Genomic DNA, 19,737 nt, shown 5'->3' on the forward strand with positions numbered 1-19,737 from the left:
TTTCCGTGGACGTAATATGTAACTATCACCAACCTATTAAATATTACTTTCACCCAATTCAACAGGGCCTCAATGACATTAATTTTGAGTTTTTGACATGTTTTAGATGTTTGTTTATAGCTAGACATTCATTTCTAACTCTGCATTCGTATATTCGCTGAATCTATTTCAAGAGTTGAAATCTATTTCAACTTTGTTCCTCTTTTTCTTCAAGACTTTTGTAGCCTTGTGATAATGTTTTTATCCTAACACAAGAGCAGTGATAGGCTCCTACAGGAACAGTCAGGAACGCAGTTCTGGTAGCAAAATTTGGAGCTCCACCCCAGAGCACCCAATTTGCACTGAAAGATGTTGAAACAAAATGCATAAGTCACGCCCACAGTGTGGTAGTAAAATTTTTGATATCCCATCACTGGACAAGAGGAACATGGGTCACCATCAAATCAGATGTCTCCCACAACATTTGCTCCATAGTATTTCACCCTCATAGAATATAGCTGAGTTACTTTTTAAGTAACAATTGAGAGAAAGCAGGAAGGCTATAGGAATGAAAGAGATGAACTGAGATGGTTGAAAAAAGTAGGGAGGGGGGATAAGGATGGACAAAAGAAAACATTTATTTCCAGTTTATTGGGGCCCTCCATCTATTTTACCATGCATTCCATTACTAGGGAGGAAAGTAGTTCCAAGAGCTAGCAAAAAACACTTTGGTTTCGACCAGCTCCTTCCTTGCTTTTTGCAGCTTTATATTTGAAGATTTATTTATTTACAGTAATCCCTCACTACTTCGCGGTTCACCTCATACGCTATTTCACGGTTTTTTCCAAAGCGGCTGATTGCCACTACCTCGCGGATAATAAAAGAAAACTCTGGAAAACCCATTAAAGATGAATATATTTTTTAAAAATTCAGCACTATCGGATGCGATGCCGTAGTGTAAAGTGCATTGTAACAGGGGCTGTGATTGGTGTGAAAATGATGAATCACAGACTCTCATTTTGAATTCTGGCCTGTGATTGGCTATTGGTGATTGGTGGTCGTATTCACTGTGCAATGGCTCCCTAGTGTCCTTGTTTATCCAAGGCTGGTAATGACACTAAACGCAAATGAAAAATGATGACAATTGCTGAGAAGATTCAACTTTTAGATATGTTGAAGGGAAGGAGAAGCTGCACAGCCACGGGACACAACTTTGGTGTTAATGAATCCACCGTACATTCCACCAAGAAGTGTGAGGCTAGCATCAGGAAGACGGCTACTCTCTCCTTTAATAAGACGGCAAAGAGGGTGGTTACGGCCCGTAATAAAACCATCACCCCTATGGAAGCTGCTTTGACTGTATGGATAAATGATTGCTGAAAGAAGGGCATAGCCTTGAATTCGAACAATGAGGAGGAGGAAGAAGAAGGTGATGAACCGCAACCAGGAACATTCAGTGAGTCTCAAACTAGTCATACATTATTTTTTCCTGCTAGCAAAGGGTGGTTTGTAAAATTTCAGCAACACTACAACTTGAGAAATGTTTCCTTGTATGGGGAGGCTTCCTCTGCTGACAAGGAAGCTGCTGAAGCATAGGTGAACGAAAAGTTCAAGAAGATTATATCAGATGGTGATTATAAGGAGAGGGGCGGCATACAAATCTAAATAATAATAATAATAAAAAAATATGGACGAGACTGGCTTATTTTGGAAAAGAATGCCGTCAAGAACTTTCCTATTTAAAGAAGAAGCAAAAGCATCTGGCTTTAAAGCCTTTAAAGATTGCGTAACCCTCGTGATGTGCGGCAATGCTGCAGGATATTTGTTAATGCCAGTGCTTGTTTACAAGTCTAAAACTCCAAGGGCCTTGAAGAATAAAAACAAGAATTTGCTACCTGTACATTGGATGAACAAACCCAAGGTGTGGGTGACAAGGATGCTGACCTTAGACTGGTTACTCCAGTGTTTTGTCCCAGAAGTGAAGGTTTATCTATTAGAGAAGGTTTTGCCTTTCAAAGTTCTTCTCCTTAGGGATAACGCTGGTGGCCACGCTACTGATTTACAGTATGACGGTGTACAGATTGAGTTTCTGCTGCCCAACACTACATCGCTTATTCAGCCAATGGACCAGGGGGTTATCAAGGCATTCAAGGCCTTATACACAAGGAATGCCATGGACAACATTGTTGCCTATGTCAATGCCACTCAAGAAAAGGAAGAAGAAAACATCAATGTCAAGACATACTGGCGGCAGTACACAATTGCTACATTCCTTCAAAATATCCAGAAGGCATTAAAAGACATGAAGCCTGCTACCATCAACGCGAGCTGGAAGAAGTTGTGGCCGGATATCATTGACAACGACAAGGGCTTTACACCTGCCAAAATCCAACACTCCACTGTTCAGAAAGCTGTGCAGTTGGCTACTTATATTGGAGGTGCCGGATTTTCGGACATGACAAGGCAAGACCTTGACGAGTTGTAGGACTGACATTCCAAACCACTAACTGATGTAGAACTTGAAGAATTGACCAAGTCGGGCAGCGAGGAAGAAGAAGAGCAGCAAGAGACTGAAGTTGTCAAGCAACCCGGCTTGACATTAGAGATCTTCAGTCACATTCAAAGAGCAAAAGTGGCTAGCCAGGGATGGGACGATGATATGACTCATTCATTGCAATTTTGTAACAAGCTTGACGAGGTCTTGCAACCCTACAAGGTGCTCTTTGACCGCAAAAAGCGACAACAACTTCTGATCACAATGTTTTTCCATCCTTGCAAATAAGATTTTTTTTAAATGTTACGTGGCTTAGACTAAAGTTTTTTACGGTGCATAAATGAAAAGCATTTTTTCTTTACTGTATTATTGTAAATAAAAACAGTTTTTTCTTATGAGGTGTAAATTAAAAGTATTATTATTTTTTATTATTTGCATGTATTAGACTAGGCCTGTAGGTGACAAAAAAATCATTTACAAGTATTTCTTACATACAGTACATGTCTTAAAATTTAAAATTTAAAGGGTTTTAAAAGTCCACATACTCATTAAATACATAAAAATACATTTAAAAAATCTTTCCTCTACTTTGCGGAAATTTGTTTTTCATGGGTGGTCTTGGAACGCATCCCCCGTGAAAAACGAGGGATTACTGTATTTGTCAAATACATATAATATAACAGATATAGGTATAAACATTATTATGAATACAGGATAAGCATATGAATAAATGTGGATAAATTTATAATATATAATCATTATAACATAACAATATATACAGTACAATACAAATAAATACTATAACAATATTTATAAATATTATAAATAAATAAATAAATAAATACATACATACATACATACATACATACATATAGTTTTGCAAGGAGACAAAAATGAAAATAAAGATTTTGTTTGCTATTTCTGAAAAAAGACTTGTTCATTCCATTACATTGATGAGAGGGTCAGACAAAATAATAAAGTAACATGTGGTTGTTAAAATGGTAAACAATACAAGAAAAAGAAAAATATTTTCTGCAGACACTTCTCCTCACTCCAGTTTTTTAAAAGTCCACATTTCTACTTACCAACGGGAATATCAATTTCATAAGAGACTTGCAATCTTTCATCAGGTCAGTGTTCACCTTATGAAACAAACAATTCAGAACAAAATAAAAACCTTTCTGCATTACATCCTGTTTTTTCCAGTAACTAAAGGAGAAGTCACCAGAGGAACAGAGCTATTGGCCATATATGGAATGATTAAATGGCTCCTTTAATGGTTTGTATAAATTCAGTGGGATCTGATCATTGAAGTTCTACCAAAATTTTTACTACCACACAGTGGGCGTGGCTTATGCAGGACACCCTGCATTTTCTTTCAACATCTTTCCGTGCAAATTTGGGTGCTATTTATTTACTTACTTACTTACTTACTTACTTACTTACTTACTTACTTACTTACTTACTTACTTACTTACTTACTAACCGTGGATAGTCTAAGGGTAAAATTTTGGGGATTAGGGGATGATACTACAGAGTCCTGTAATGAGTTCCATGCTTTGACAACCCGATTACTAAAGTTGTATTTTTTACAGTCAAGTTTGGAGCAGTTAATATTAAGCTTGAATCTGTTGTGTGCTCTTGTGTTGTTGTGGTTGAAGCTGAAGTAGTCTTTGACAGGCAGGACATTGCAGCATATTATTATTATTTATTAGATTTGTATGCCGCAATATGATCTTGTGGGCAATACTTAGATCATGTTTAAGGCGTCGTAGTTCTAGGCTTTGAGGTGGAGCTCCATTTTCACTACCCCACTGCGTTCCCCAACGTCTGGGCAGTAGCCCACCCCTGGATCTGATGTATAGGATCGCTCCTTTAATAGTATTGAAAGCATGGAGTTAGAAACATGAGGGGGAATTCAAGATTTAAGGTCTGAAGTAGTGCTCACTGTTCACACACACACAAACAGACACACGAGAATTGAGAACTACTTCAGGTATGTAGGTATAGGTATATAGATATGTAGGTCTTGGAGTATTCAGGTCTGTTCCCGTGTAACATTGATAAAATTTGGCAACGTTTCCACGAGGTCCTACTCGTCATCTTCAGCCTGGTGTTTTCGGCTTCATCCTAAGCGAAGAAAGAGTCGTCAGAGCTGCCGTCTCTCTAAAAATATTAGTGGGGCTGTGTAGATTGCTGGTTTAATTGCAGCAAGCGGGTTCCTTGGCTGTTACAACATGTTGTACATGTTACAATATGTCACGACACACCCGCTTACATCATTTAAACCAGCACCACAAGTTTACAAAAACCAGATCAAGAACACATGGGCATGTTCAGTAAGACTGCACCACAAGACCCTGATACAAGGGAAACAGCCTGTATTTACAATTAAGCAATACCAAAATACAAGAATATTCATATATTTGGTTACAAACGGATTATTAAAATAAAATATTTTAAATAGACGAGGATGAGTTTAATGCGTGACTATAGAAAATATCTCCATGAGCACGCAGCCAATAAGGGAAAGGGAAACCTGTAAACTGGCCAATGGAAAATCAAGATTAGGTTGGCCCCGCCTCGCCCGAGTGCTATATATTACTTACCAGAACTGGGAGCGGCTCTGAAGCTTCGGTGGGTTCGCGCTTTTCCTGTGACTCGGCGCCAAGTCGTCATCTTCTGTAGCCGTCTCCCGTTTTGCCTGGTAAGTCGTGGCTGTTTTCTCCCGTTTGAAAACGAGGCCCCTTGCAAAAGGCCTTGCGCGCCTTGAGTTGGTTTGTGTCGAACGCACCTTTGGAGTCCGTTAGCGGTCGCGTTGCTAGCTTGAGTCAGCCGCCCGCAGGTCGGTTTGTCGGGGGAGGTTGCATGGAGTTTGAGCGTAGCTTATCCTCGGGGTTCAGCTTGGCTTTAACGCGGGCTGCGAATAGTAAAAATGCACCAAAGAAATGACGAACGAGTGGGAGGGGGGGAATAAAAACAATAACGCTTTAGTCCTGCCTGGTTGCTTTGTTTTATTCAGAAATCCAAATTTAACCACCTGTCTCTCTCCTCTCGCGGTAAGGATTTTTCCGTCTTTAGTTTCCTGCTCGTGGCGTAAGATAGAAAGTTAGGGGAAGGCGGGTGGCCTCCTTGAAGCCAGAGCTGTGGAAGGTCGAAGCATTTTGGACCCGGTTGCCAAAAATAATAAATAAAAAAGTTGTTCTTTTATGCGCAGCTGCATTTCAAGCTATGTTGGAGCGTCTCGCCGTTTTCTAAACGACGCCTTGTTGTTGCGCCACTCCAAAGGCGCGGCCGTCCCTGCCCACAACATAAATCACTTGCCTGTGGCAGATGGAAACTTGGTGGAGCCCTAAGCTACATAAAAGCTTGAAGGCTCCCTTCTTAACATTGCACTTTACAAGGTCTCAAAGGTGGGGCGGCAAAACAGGATTTTCGGTCAACGCATTCCGTCCGCGGGCAAACACACCGCAGGCTTGTTGGTTGCAAAAAATGATAAAAAGCAGGATATACTTAAGTTTGCTGTTTTAACATCAAGCAAAAAAACGAGGGGGGAAAGGATCTCGGATATAACATAATAATAATAATAATAATAATAATAATAATAATAATAATAATTTATTAGATTTGTATGCTGCGCCTCTCCGAAGACTCGGGGCGGCTCACAACATAGCAATAGTACAATACATTACAAATCTAATATTAAAATTTAAAAAGTCAATTAAAAAACATTAATATAACATAATTAATATCATAAAATCGCAACTACACACTCAACCCAATTAATCATACTAAACTTAAAACCCGGTCGTCTTCGATTTCTCCAAAGTAAAACTTGTATTTATTACATATCAGCCACCACATCCTCAGGTGACCTTACATTTAAAATCTTGAAATCATAAACATTGCCAGTAAAAGTAACAAAAAAAACGGCTAAGGGAAGGGAAAAGATACAAACAAAGATGGAGGCAAAAATCTTTTCCCAACCCATTAACTATTTCCAGGATGATACACCTCACCCCTGCTCCAGGCCAATTGGCAGAACCAGGTTTTAAGACCTTTTGGGAACCTTCACCAAATGAATGATTTGCTCCCATGATCTGCTATGCAGCTTGTTGACATTTTAATGCTTATTAACAACTAAAGTCTACATAAAACAATTCTGAGGCCTAAGCTGTTGTTTCTTTTAGCCTATGCCTAAATCTGAATTTGATGCTACAGCATAGTCATAATGCACTTTTTAATTACCTTCTTGTGACTTTTTAATAAAAGTGTAGCAGTTGGCAACTAGATTGCCAGCTTGATACCCTTGCCACACGCAGAACATTTCCTGTTAATATGTTAAGGATGTGCATAGAGAGAATTGAAAATATGGCCGGAAGGATTTAATACATCCACAAAAACAGTGATGAGAAGTTTTAAGAAAAAGCAGAGTATGAGCAATATATGTCTGGTAGCAAAAAGGATTGAGAGGTATGGAAATATATAGTGTTGGTGATGATTAGTCTTAGCTATTTTCTCTCATTTTTCCACTTACTCCTTTTTTCACTTTGCATTACAGTGATCCCTCGATTTGCGCGTTCTCGATTAGCGCGAAACGCTGCAACGCGGTTTTTCAAAAAATATTAATTAAAAAAATAAAATATTAAAAAATAAAAAATAAGTCAACACTAGTTCTCTCTCTCTTTCTCTCCCTGTTGCCGGCGTGGTATATGAGAGAGAAAGAGAGAGGCAGAGGTCGGGCGCATTACCGGGAGGTGGAGGCGGCGTGGGGACGCTGGGTGCCGGGGACTCCGAGGAGGGGGTGGACGTCTGTTCCCTGAATGGAGACCGCCGGCCGCTCAATCGGGCCGGCAGGGAACAGAATGGAGCCTTCCACGGCGGGGCTGGTAAGGGGGGGAGCCGAGGGGGGAGCCGAGCCCAGCCCCGTGGCATTCGCTTTCCTCCCGCCCGCAGCCGAGACTGATCGTGGGCTCCTTCGCAACCTCGGAGAGCTTCCTGGTTTTCGTGAGCTTTCATGCCCTGGAAGCTCTCCGAGGTTGCGAAGGAGCCCACGATCAGTCTCGGCTGCGGGTGGGAGGAAGGCGAATCCCCCGTGGGCTCCGTTACATCTTCCGCTGCCAGCCAGGCCATGCTGGCGGCAGCGGAACAATCGCTGGCTGTCAACTTTTCTTTTTAAAACTGGGCAGGAGCTGACTTGCCTCCCCAGTGCTAAAAAGAAAAGTTGACAGCCAGCGCTGCGACTGACGGAATGCTGAGCCTCCCGTTCTCCCCCACCTCACCCCTTCCGGTTTCGGCGTTCGGAGTCCGGCGCTGGGGCCATGCGGGGCCGCTCATCCAGGGGGGCGTGGACTGGCAAGCGGCAAGTGATCTGGCGGGAAGACCAAGGGAAGGTTCCTTCAGCCGCCCAACACCTGATCCGCTCCGCAGCGCGGCAGCAGCGAGGAGCCGAAGATGGGGTTTCCCCTTTGCCTTTACCCCATCTTCGGCTCCTCGCTGCTTCCGCGCTGCGGAGCAGATCAGCTGTTGGGCGGCTGAAGGAATCTTCCCTTGGTCTTCCCCGCCGCCCACACGCAAACTCCACCATCTGCGCATGTGCGGCCATGAAAAAAATGGCGCACATGCGCAGATGGTGGTTTTTACTTCCGCATCCAGTATAACGCGGAAATCGGTTAGCGCGGGAGGTCTTGGAACGTAACCCCCGCGCTAACCGAGAGATCACTGTATACTATTTACCTCCAATAGAAATGAGATGACTATTTGTGCAGTTTAATTGCCATTTCTACTGTTGTGCTCAAAAGATGCTTGTACTCATTTGGGATTTTGATATGTTCTGAGACATAAAAATGTGCATAAAAATCAATTTAAATAGTAAAACTAATGGTGAGAGATCTCCTGCAAGAGTGTATTTTGGTAACTGTGAAATTGAGTAGTGGGTTAAGTACCTAAACATTTTTCTTCATATTGTGATAAATTTAAGGTGACCAGACATCCCGCTTTTGGCGGGACAGTTTCACTTTTTAACAATTTGTCCCATGTCCCGTGGGTTTTTAAAAAAGTCCCGATTTTCCTTTCTCTGGGCTGTCCAGAGTGAATAAAGTGTTTCCTTTCTCGGGGCGCTGGGAGAAGGAAGCTTCTCCCACCACCCAGAGAAAGGAAACACTATTCATTCAGGGCAATCCAGAGCGAACAAAGTGTTTTCTTTCTCTGGGGGCTTGGAGAGGGAACAAACTTCTCCCAGTGGCCAGAGAAAAAAAACACTTTATTCACTCTGGGCCGTCCAGAGCGAATAATGTGTTTCCTTTCTCTGGGCACTGGGAGGGTAAATAAACTTCTACTGCCCAGAGAAAGGAAACACTTCATTCGCTCTGGGCAGGTTATTTTGCCTTTCATATGATGCAGTTAATATGATTCCTGCTTAAGCAGAGGGTTGGACTAGAACACCTCCAAGGTCCCTTCCAACTCTGTTATTGTTATGAGATTTAAAAAAAAAGCCACATGCAGATATCTTATATTAAAGCTGTTTCCAAATCCGAACCTTAAGCCCAAAAGAAAGCGGTACCAGATTTATCTTAAACGGGGGGGGGGGGGGGTCCACCTTTTTTTGGGTGGGGGACCCCTTTATTTTGGCTTTAATTTTTGAAAATTCTTTTATATTAGTATGTTTTTAATTTTTCATTATTGTGTTCTAAGTCTGCATGGATCTGTCTGCATGCATCTATTCCATGGATCATGTGAAGGGTGATTGCATAGGAAGTAGTGGCTATAAATACCACATTGGAATAATAATAACACAGGTCTACAAGGGCTGGTCTGCAAATCTTGGGATGGAGCACCTCCTCCCCCTGCTTCTTCCCTGTTAGAAAAGGGGAGGAGGGATGAAAGAACGATGGCTCTGGGGATGGGCAGGGAGACTAGACCAAATTTTTAATCAAGGACCTTCCCCCCGCTCGTCAGTGGTGTCCCGCTTTACCAATATTCAAATCCGGTCACCTTAGATAAATTCCAGTTATTTGATACATAAGAGAAAAGTGCTTTTAAACTTAGTAATATTTCCTTTTAGTGGTTTGAGTTTAGAGGCCAGTAATTTAATAGATCTTTTCAGCTCAGTGGCATTGCCTTTCAGGAATATTCTGTCACATGTCCTGAAAAAATTATATTGTATTACTATTTAGCACTTATAAATGTTTTATATAACACTGGCCCCATCCAGGAATGCAAGTAGCACTTGTCTTCCTGGATGCACAAAAGGCCTTTGATAATCTCAATTGGGATTATTTATTGGATTTATTTCAAAAATTAAATTTAGGAACTAAATTTCAGAATTTGATTCGGAACATCTACTCCCTCAACTAGCTAGGGTGAACGGAGATATGACTAACCAAATCCCAATTCAGAAGGGTATTCGTCAAGTCTGTCCCATGTCTCCACTTCTATTCATAATTGCACAGGAAATTCTCTTCAATAAAATTCGCAATAATACACAGATAAAAGGCATTAAAATCAAACACCAAGAATATAAAATACAAGCTGATACAGATGACATAAGGGGTTTTTTGGAGTTAGAATCAGGCTTAGAACTGTTAAATGAAATAGAAAGATTCGGATTATGACTCGTTGGCCAAAGAAACTAGAATTAAATTAGAAAAATTGGGAAAATTACAAATCTTGGGACGGATAGCAACAATAAAGATGTGCATTCTGCCACAATTTGTATACCTTTTCCAAACAGCCCCAATATATTTAAACAAAAAGTATTTTAAAGCACTCAATAAAATAATCAAAACGTTTATTTGGAATAAGAGAAAACCAAGAATTAAACTATTACATTTACAGGACAGCAAATGAAAGGCCTGGGCTTACCGGATATCAGACTTTGCTACAAAGCAGCCGTATTAACATGGATCAAAGATTGAATTAAACTAACAAATAAAAGAACTCTGACACTCGAAGGGCATGACCTACAAATAGGTTGGCACGCCCACCCATGGACAGATGAAATAAAAAAACTAACCTCATTTAATGAACATTTAATTAGAAAATCCCTCTTGAAAAATTGGCACGAAATTAAAAAAAGACATTACATCTAAATTCCAAGATGGCTCTCCACAATGGAGGCCATCATTTATCCAAACTTATTAGACCCAACCAAAACCCTGAGCTACAAGGATATATTATTTCCAGATGGCCGTCTGAGAATTATTGGATTTCCCGAACTCCAAATCATATACCCAAATCAGCACCTGATATAAAAAAGATACTGAAGTTGGCATAGAACCAACTCTGAACCCATTAGATAAGATTCTTACAGGCCCAGATGAGAAAAACATAACAAAAGTTTACAATTATCTGTTAGAAAATGTTAAAGACCCAATGCTCGCATGGGCAAAAAATATAGGACAAAATATACATCTTGCTGAATGGGAGAAAACCTGGACAACAATCACCAAAATCACATTATCTGCTGTTTACAAAGAATATTATTCTAAACTATTTTACAGATGGTATCTCTCCCCTTTCAGAATTGCTAAAATCTACCCAAAAACAAGTGCAACTTGCTGGAAATGTAAAAAAAGAAATTGGTACATTTTACCATATGTGGTGGATGTGCCCCAAAGTAAAAACATTATGGAAAACAATACACAAATGGTTATTAGAAATAACACAAACTGAAATTGAATTCTCCCTGAAAGCGTTCTTATTAGGAATATGGGATAAAAAATACTCAAAACCAACACTTTATTTGGTGACCCATATAATCACTGCAATGAGATTAACATATGCTCAAAATTGGAAAAATCAAGACACCCCATCAGAAAAGCAAGTAATAGAGAAAATATACAGGAGTGCGGAGATGGATCAAATGACAAGAGACATCAGGGGTACGAATGTTGATGAAACCCACAAACCATGGGATAAATGGTACGACTGGATGCAGAATAGAATAACCCTAAGAAATGTTAAAAGACCTTTACAAACTCAGATAACAACAAAATAATATTTATGTTTAGTAAGATAGTAGTTATTTATTTTTCTATTCATCTTTTAAATAACGAATTTAATCAATTAGACATTGAACATTTGTATAATGTCATAGAAACGGGCAATGATCTGCATCTAGACACAAGAACAGTTTTTTTCCGAACGCCATCACTCTACTAAACAAATAATTCCCTCAACACTGTCCGACTTTCTACTAAATTTGCACTTCTATTCTACTAGTTTTTCTCATCATTCCTTTCATCCATTTCCTCCCATGTTGACTGTATGACTGTAATTTGTTGCTTATATCCTAAGATTTTTATTAATATTGCTTCTTCATTGCTTATTTGACCCCTATGGCAATCATTAAGTGTTGTACCATATGATTCTTGACAAATGTATATTTTATTTTATGTACGCTGAGAGCATCTGCACCAAGACAAATTCCTTGTGTGTCCAATCACACTTGGCCAATAAAATTCTATTCTATTCTATTCTATTCTATTCTATATAATGAGATTATTTTCCTTTTTATTGTATTTGAAAAACTAAATAAACCTTTTTTAAAAAGTTTTATATATCACTGGCATACTCATATGGGGAATAGAAAGTTGAGCCTTGGGATACAAATACTGTTGTTCAGTTATTATTATTATTTGTTAGATTTGTATGACGCCCCTCTCCAAAGACTCAGAACGGAGTTAAGATTATTGTGCTTGTTTTAGATTTAGAAGATCTGATAGGACATATTTTTTATTATGTAGGTTGAATAGAAAAAACAAGATGAAATCCCTTTTGGTTACTGCTGTCATCGCCACCTTTGTTCTGGCTTTGTTCTTCCATTCAGGTTAGTAAGTGAATCCCACGGTAAGTGGAAACTGAATATTGACAATGCTGGGACCAGAAGAATAGAACAGGAAGACGAAGATGCCTCACTGAGGCTCAAACTGAGTTTTAGTTTGATGGTTTGGAATTCCACAGATAATATAATAATGATAGAAAAAAGTACAGTGGTGCCTCTACTTAAGAACTTAATTGATTTCCGTGACCAGGTTCGTAAGTAGAAACGTTAATTTTTCCCATAGAAATCAATGTAAAAGCGAATAATGTATGTAAACCCATCCCAAAACTCACCCCTTTTGGCTTATTACCATCGGCATTCTGGGGTGGGTGGAGGAGTGGGGGGGAAGACAGCAGAGGCTGCCTGGAGGGAGCCTCACGGGTGGATTGATATGCGCGGGAAGCTACCTGGCGGCTTGTCAGCCGGCAGGGCTTCCACCCTCCTTGAAAGTGTATTTGGCGGCGGCAGCAAAAGGGGATCTGGCGCTTCGGCCTCAGACAAGGCTCCCTGGCTCTCACTCCGTGCCTGGCACCCGCTTCCTCTGGAGAAGTCCCTTCAAGGAGCCCAAAGCAGCTGGCTTTAATACCTCCCACCTTCCATCTCCGCAGACTCTTCCCGACGCCTCCCTGCTAACGAAGAATAAGAGGAAAAGTTGTGAGGGACGGCAGAAGGGCCTGCGTGAGGAGTCCACTCCGTGAAGGGAGGAATCCAGAGCGCTCTCCACTTGGGCAATGTGGCTGGCTCTTTTTTCAGGTGGTGTGGGGGGGGTCCATGAATGCTTGGTAGGGAACCGGCGGAGGATCCTTTCCTTCCCCTTCACTCAGGGGGATCGAGCCGCCAAGCTCCAGTCCTCAGCAAAGCGCAGGCAATGGAGACGTGGTTTAGGGGGAGGTCAGTCTGTCAAGTAAAAAGGAGCAAAACTGGAGTGCTGTGGGCTCTGAGGATGGCGGGGGGCGTGTTTCTTCCATCTAATTTGAGGCCGCAAAATTGTTTAGTTTTAGCAGCGCTGAAAACTTCGTGAGGAAGTTTCTCCCAGTCTCCTCATTTTCTCTCCCCCCCATTTCTTTACGGCTCCCCCTCTCGCAAGGAACGGCGAGGGGTGACTGGCTCCTACCTTCCTCTCAGCTGTACTCTGTACATTTTCCCCACAGTTGATCCAAGCGCTGGTGGGGAAGAAATGGCGACCCTTCCATGGGACCATCCTCTTGCAATGAAAACAGCCTTAATGCCACGCCTTCTTCTCCCTCCCACTTTTCCTTTGTTCAGTCAGTTCAGAAGCAGGCAGGGGTCACCGTTTCTTCCTAGCCAGTGCTTGGATCAACTGCAGGCAAGGCTGTTTTCATTGCAAGAGGACGGTCCCATGGAAGGGTCGCCGTTTCTTCCACACCAACACTTGGATCAACTGCGGAAACTAAACAGTCACGCAGCCCCAAACCAGGTGGAAGATATGCGCGCCCCCATCCTCATAGCCCACAGTGCTCCAGTTTTTCTCCGCTTTAGTTTCCATTGCCTGTGCTTCGCTGAGGACCGGAGCTCAGCGGCTCGATCCCCGTGAGCAAAGGGGAAGGAAAGGAGCTCCCCCCGGTTCCCTACCGGCATTCAGGGACAACCCCCACACCACCCCAAAAAAGAGCCAGCCACACTGGCCAATTGGAGAGCACTCTGGATTCTTCCTTTTGCAGAGTGGACTCCTCATGTGGGCCCTTCTGCCATCCCTCACAACTTTTCCACTCTCTTCTTCAGCGGTTGGCAGGGAGGTGTCGGGAAGGGTCCACGGAGTTAGAAGGTGGGAGGAATTAAAGCCAGCTGCTTTGGGCACCTTGAAGGGACTCCCCCAGAGAAAGCTGGTGCCAGGCACGGAGTGAGAGTCAGGGAGCCTTGTCTGAGGCCGAAGCACCGGTCCTTGCCACAGCCAGGATTGCCTGATTCTGGACTGCAAAAGGAGGTGGGGAATCCTGGCAATGGTGGCAAGCAAAAGGGAAATCCCGGTGGTGGCACTCACAAATCGGGAAACCCTGTGGCAGTAAGAGAGTAGAAAATGGTTTGGAAGCAGAGGCAAAGAAATCTTAAACACCAGGTTCGTATCTTGAAAAGTTCGTCAGTAGAGGCATTCGTAAGTAGAGGTACCACTGTATATCCCTTTGAGACCGACAGATTCTTGGCTTGGATTGTGTGAAACACTCTCTTATAACCAGTTAAATAATTGGAGCAATCCTAGTGATCCAGTTTGAAGGGAACTCCATACCATGTGTGTGTGTGTGTTTGAGTCAGTTTTGACTCCTGGCAGCTATCTGAACATGCTCATGCAGTTTCTCTGTCAAGATTTTTGAAAATCTGAAATCTTTTCAGGAACTAGTTGTGAAGCTGTGAACGATAATGCAATAGTTGTAAATACATGGATTTGTTTGCCAAGCTGTTTTTTAGCTTTGGTGGCACAGTGGTGAGAGTGCAGTACTGCAGGCTATTTCTGACTGCCGGCTGACTGCAATTTGGCAGTTCAAATCTCACCAGGCTTAAGGTTGACTCAGCCTTCCATTCTTCTGAGGTGGGTGAAATGAAAAACCCAGATTGTTGGGGTATGAGAGAGCACTGTAAAGCGGTATATAAGTCTAAGTTATATAAGTTGCTATTAACATTGTTAAACCTTTGAACAGTTGCTAAACAAAACAGTAAGAAAGGATTCGTTCTAAAGTTTTCGAACGGATTGAGTTTCAGAAAGGAAAATTGTGTTTAGTTTCTTTTTTTCCTTATTTATTTAGGAAATGCTATAGTCTGCTACCAATGTCCAGTTAATAATTGTGACAATCAGGTAACTTGCACATCTCCACAAGATACTTGCTTAACTATATTTTATGGTGAGTATTACTTTATCTCTTTTATATTTAATTTCTGAAGAAATATGCAAATGTATTAATCTGATATTTAAACTGATTTTAATTATTCTGAGTAGTTTAATATCCATACAGTGAAGTCAGCAATAATATTTCAATATATAGTATCATTTGGATGGAACAATAACCCCCACACACTGTTACTTGTGTGCCTTTGAGTCATTTTTTACTTCTGACGAGTGCCACAACAAATCCCTGCAGTTTTCTCTGCAAACCGTGGTTTGCCCTTAGCTCCTTTGAAGACTGAGAGAGAGAGAGAGAGAGAATGAATGACCCCAAATCACCCAGCTTTGTGAGGTAGACTAGAACTCACAGTCTCCTGTTTCTAGCCCGATGCCTTCATCATTACATTAAAAGGTCTCTCTTCCCCACTTGCAGAGATAAAATCAAACAAAAGCAGTTCCCACCACCACATTACCTCTAGGATAGGAAATATCTACCTGTTTCCCCCCAAATAAGACATCTCCTGTTATTGGGCTTTTGGGTGTATGGCAAGAATGTCAAGCATTTATTTCAGGGTTTAAAAAAATACAAGGCTTATTTTTGGGGAAATATGGTATGTTTTTAGTACTCTTTTGAAAAATACTGATAACACTTGTAAGGTGGCACATCAAACAGACATCCAGGGAGGATGTTGCAGAAGGAAAATGTCACAGAGATTTACTGGATCCTAGAAGATTGCATTGCTTAATCAATAGGATCTGCAGCAAGCCAGCCTCTTGTCAGTTCTTACAGGTTGAGCAGAGACCATGGGAAAGAGATGACCCCACAGTTAATTAGTTTCTATGCCATGTAGGGCTTTTAAGTGTGGCAGTCAGTATCTTGAAAGTCACTTAGGTGGCAGGAAGATCAGTGCTCAGGTGGCCATTTTGTAGAATTCGCAAGCTTTTTTGTAGCTCCAACATGCCAAGAAGCAATCTGTCCATAAGGAAGGGCAGAGGATATCCTCCCCTGAAACAAAAATCAAACATGTGATTTCCAGTATGCATTGGGCCCTCAATTGTGCCATTCTCCACCATCTCCCACCAGCCTTTTAGTCTACAGGAACTTTTCTTCCACAAATCAGAGCTGTTTTATGTTAAATAAGTTCTCCTCTGGTTCGTTCTGCCAAAGTTCCCAACTTTGTTAAGTGCAGCGAAGACTACTTTCCACAAGCTACCGTATTTTTAGAGTATAAGACTCACCTTTTTACCCCCAAAAGAGGATGAAAACTTGGGTGTGTCTTATGCACTGAATGTAACCCCTAGCCACTACCATCCTTTGCCCTCTGCCTCCCAGCAATTTACCTCCTTGCAGCAAATAGCACAGAACCTGTTTAGCACAAGCAACTGATTATCGGCTTCCCGTCCAGCAGCTGATGGCCCACATGCTAAAATGAAAGTGAAACTATAACTGTAAGGAGGCAAATTGCTGGGGGGGGAGAGACAGAATTTTATTTTCTTGTGCTAATCAGTTGTTGAAACTGGATGCAAGGAGGTAAATCAGTAACTATAAATGTCTAAAGAATGTTCGAATTATTACACTTATATTTTTAAAGATTAAATCTTTTTAAAATAAATGCTTGATCTGAAGATACTCAGTGCTGTTGTATCTTCTTTATATAGCCGAGAATAATGTATACTTCAAGAAAGCCACATCAATTTTAACAGCATCTATACAAGTATAATCTGAAATATAACAGTGCCCTGTTTAGTATTAAGATAAGGCAGCTAAGTTAAATCCTGACTTAGTCATGCTTGGAGTAGATCTATTTAAATAATTGGAAAGGGTTAGTGTGACTACATTTAAGAAAACTTTCTGGCATTAATATACTGTACTGCCATAATGTACATTTCTCCAATTCTTTGCTATTTCTATGGTTCGGGCACACATGCACAGAAATATACAGTGTAGGGGAGGGGCCAATTAGTCCCAAGCCTTATTCCCGAGGAGACTTCCTCCTCAGGAACCATTCCTGCCTTTTGGCAGCTCTGCACGCACATGCATTGAGAATGAGCTCCTCCTCTTCTTTATTGTTGTCAGTCAAGAGTCAGGAGGCTGGATAACATCTTGTGGGAAGCCACCCAGAACAAAGCCTGGCATCCCTTTTTATTATCCTCAAGTTGCATACCATTAGTCATCAAGTTACATCTCAATGGATATTAGAGAACACTTTACAGAAGGTCATTGGTTAATGAATGAATGGGGGTTTTTGTGATCACCTCGTGCAAAGGGAGTGATCAATTCATGTCATTGCCTAAGGTCCATTGCCTATGTGCACTTCTGAAGATCTTCTCCAGAGCAGTTTTACAACTGATAAGGAAGCATGCTCTTCCAGGGGAAGGAGGAAATGTATGGAATGTCACGTAGACAAAAGGTCACACAGGTCATAGTGTTTATCACAGAATGTCACATTTATCTAGTGTGGTATGCCAGCCGCTAAGATGTGCCATTCTGTATCCACACTCGTCACTGATGGGAGTTTCTGGAGGTTCTGAAGATCCTGGCTGAATCTCTGCATCTGGTACAGAATCCTCTCCAGCCTCCAACTCGGGTGCCAGCTGCACAGGCTGCTGAGGCATCATCACATCAATCTCTGTGCTGTCGGAATCAGCTACCAGCTGCACAGGCTACTGGTGGGCCACAACAACCACTTATCTTAGGACCACCACGGCCAGGCCTCCCACACTCTTGTCACCTGTCACACTATTGCCCTTCTGCATTGGGACAGTGCTACCGCTTGTGGCAGTATGTCACATGCTCGTGCCAGTGCTGATGTTCGTGGCAGGAGGCTTTGTGGTGTGTTGTGCTGTTGTGCAAGCGGCAGCACCAGTGGGATGAGCAGCATGGCATCCAGCCACAGAAGTCAAGCAGCAGCGCAACAGGTGTCTGGGCATGGGAGACCTGATTGCGGCAATCCTAAGCTAAGCGGGTGCGGGGCTGCTCCATCCCTGCCCTAGCTTAATTTTTACACATGCACCTTGCCCCCACTTTCTATAACTCAATGGTGGGTAGGGCTTAACTAGGGTTTATTTTGGGGTAGGGCTTATATTAGGCGCAGACGTGAAACTCAGGCTAGGGATTGTTTTTGGAGTAGGTTGTATTTTCAGAGAAACTATAGTAAATTCTTATTTTGTTATATATTTTATTATTTATGCTTAATTATGCAAGCAATGTGTTCTAGTGAATGGCTAAGGAAACATTACTTATTTTACTTCCTTTCTTGAGAAAAAGAATGTTTCTTTTTTTTTCTGTTTTATTTAGCTTAAGGCTGTTATCAAATGTTGGGATAGAAGGCTAATAAAATAGAGATGGTAAAATCTTCTAATGAAATAAGATTGAGGGTTTTTTATTAAGGATTTGAGCCAAATCAAAATCTTTGCAGCAATGTTTAAAAACCTTTTGGGGATTTCATATAGAAAAGTCTTGCAATACCATTTAAGCTGTTTTTAATTTAACAACTGATTAAAAAGGCCGAAATTATTGAGCAGACTATACTTTTCACCTATACGCAAAGAAAACCTTTTAAAATTAAGCAGGACAAAACCTAACATTATAATCTTTGGGGTTTTTTCTTTTTAAGGTACACGAAATGAGTCCAGCTGCTGGAAGTATTCTGACTGCAATACAGACGCTCTTTCAAAACATTTTGGAACAAAAAACTTCAGATATGACTGCTGCCAAAGAAATTTGTGTAACAATGCTCCAAATGTAGTAACTAGCAAAATAGTTCTCAGTGGTTCTCTCTTGCTGATTGTTGTTCATATGTTAAAGTCTTTAGTGTGAAATAGGGCCTTGGTTTACAGTTTTCAAAAATAGAGAACACTGGTATCTTTTGAGAAAGTCTTTCTGCTGGAGAAGATTATTATTAACATACAGTATTATTTAATTTGTTTGCTCTACTGCACTTTTCATATTCTTCCTTACATTACTTCATTTCTATTGGAAACTTACATTTAATCTGTAAGACATTCACTTTAGCAAAATGCGGATATATAAAGACTTGCTTTTGTTCAGAACATCTTTTGGATCTCATAAAACTGTCAACTACATTTTAACTTGCAAGCCATTGTTACAATAAAAGTGTTATTGCATATTTAAGTCTGAATTGATTTTTTTTTTTGTATCTTGTGGCTCTTTTTGATTGCATAGCTGACGCTTCTCCAGTAAGCTAAAATATTCTAGTGGTAGCAGTGATTGACACACCACTTCCTTTCCACTTTCGTGAGTGGTTCCTTATCAACACAAGGAATATAATGGAAGGGTTACTGCAAGGAATATATATCCTTCCATTCCCCACTATCCTGTCAGAGCTTAGGAAGAAGCTTCTTGGATGAGAAGCAAAACATCTTCAGAGAAAGTCCAGTTGCCTGCTGAAAAAACACATCCGTGTCCTGGATGACTGAAAATCTCTACATACTTATCAACTTTTAGTGGCTTGTCTGTGATTAAATGAATTGTCCACATTCAGACTGTCTACCATTCCAATACAGTGGTACCTCAATATATGAACCCCTCGTCTTACGAACAACCCGAGATACGAACCCGGGGTTGAGAAAATTTTTGCCTTT

At 41.2% G+C, this 19,737-nt stretch overlaps 1 protein-coding gene across 1 annotated transcript; it reads left to right on the plus strand.

The window, feature by feature from the left end:
* Nucleotides 1–5,078: 5,078 nt before the first annotated feature.
* Nucleotides 5,079–19,262, plus strand: LOC139172280 (CD59 glycoprotein-like). Its single transcript, XM_070761233.1, has 4 exons — nucleotides 5,079–5,180; nucleotides 12,220–12,302; nucleotides 15,056–15,151; nucleotides 18,750–19,262. The coding sequence occupies exons 2-4, from the start codon at nucleotides 12,239–12,241 to the stop codon at nucleotides 18,950–18,952; spliced, it is 363 nt and encodes a 120-aa protein (XP_070617334.1). The 5' UTR covers nucleotides 5,079–5,180; nucleotides 12,220–12,238; the 3' UTR covers nucleotides 18,953–19,262.
* The last annotated feature ends 475 nt before the right edge of the window (nucleotides 19,263–19,737 follow it).

Source organism: Erythrolamprus reginae, chromosome 1 (genome assembly GCF_031021105.1).
Source record: "Erythrolamprus reginae isolate rEryReg1 chromosome 1, rEryReg1.hap1, whole genome shotgun sequence".
NCBI classification, from domain to species: domain Eukaryota; kingdom Metazoa; phylum Chordata; class Lepidosauria; order Squamata; family Dipsadidae; genus Erythrolamprus; species Erythrolamprus reginae.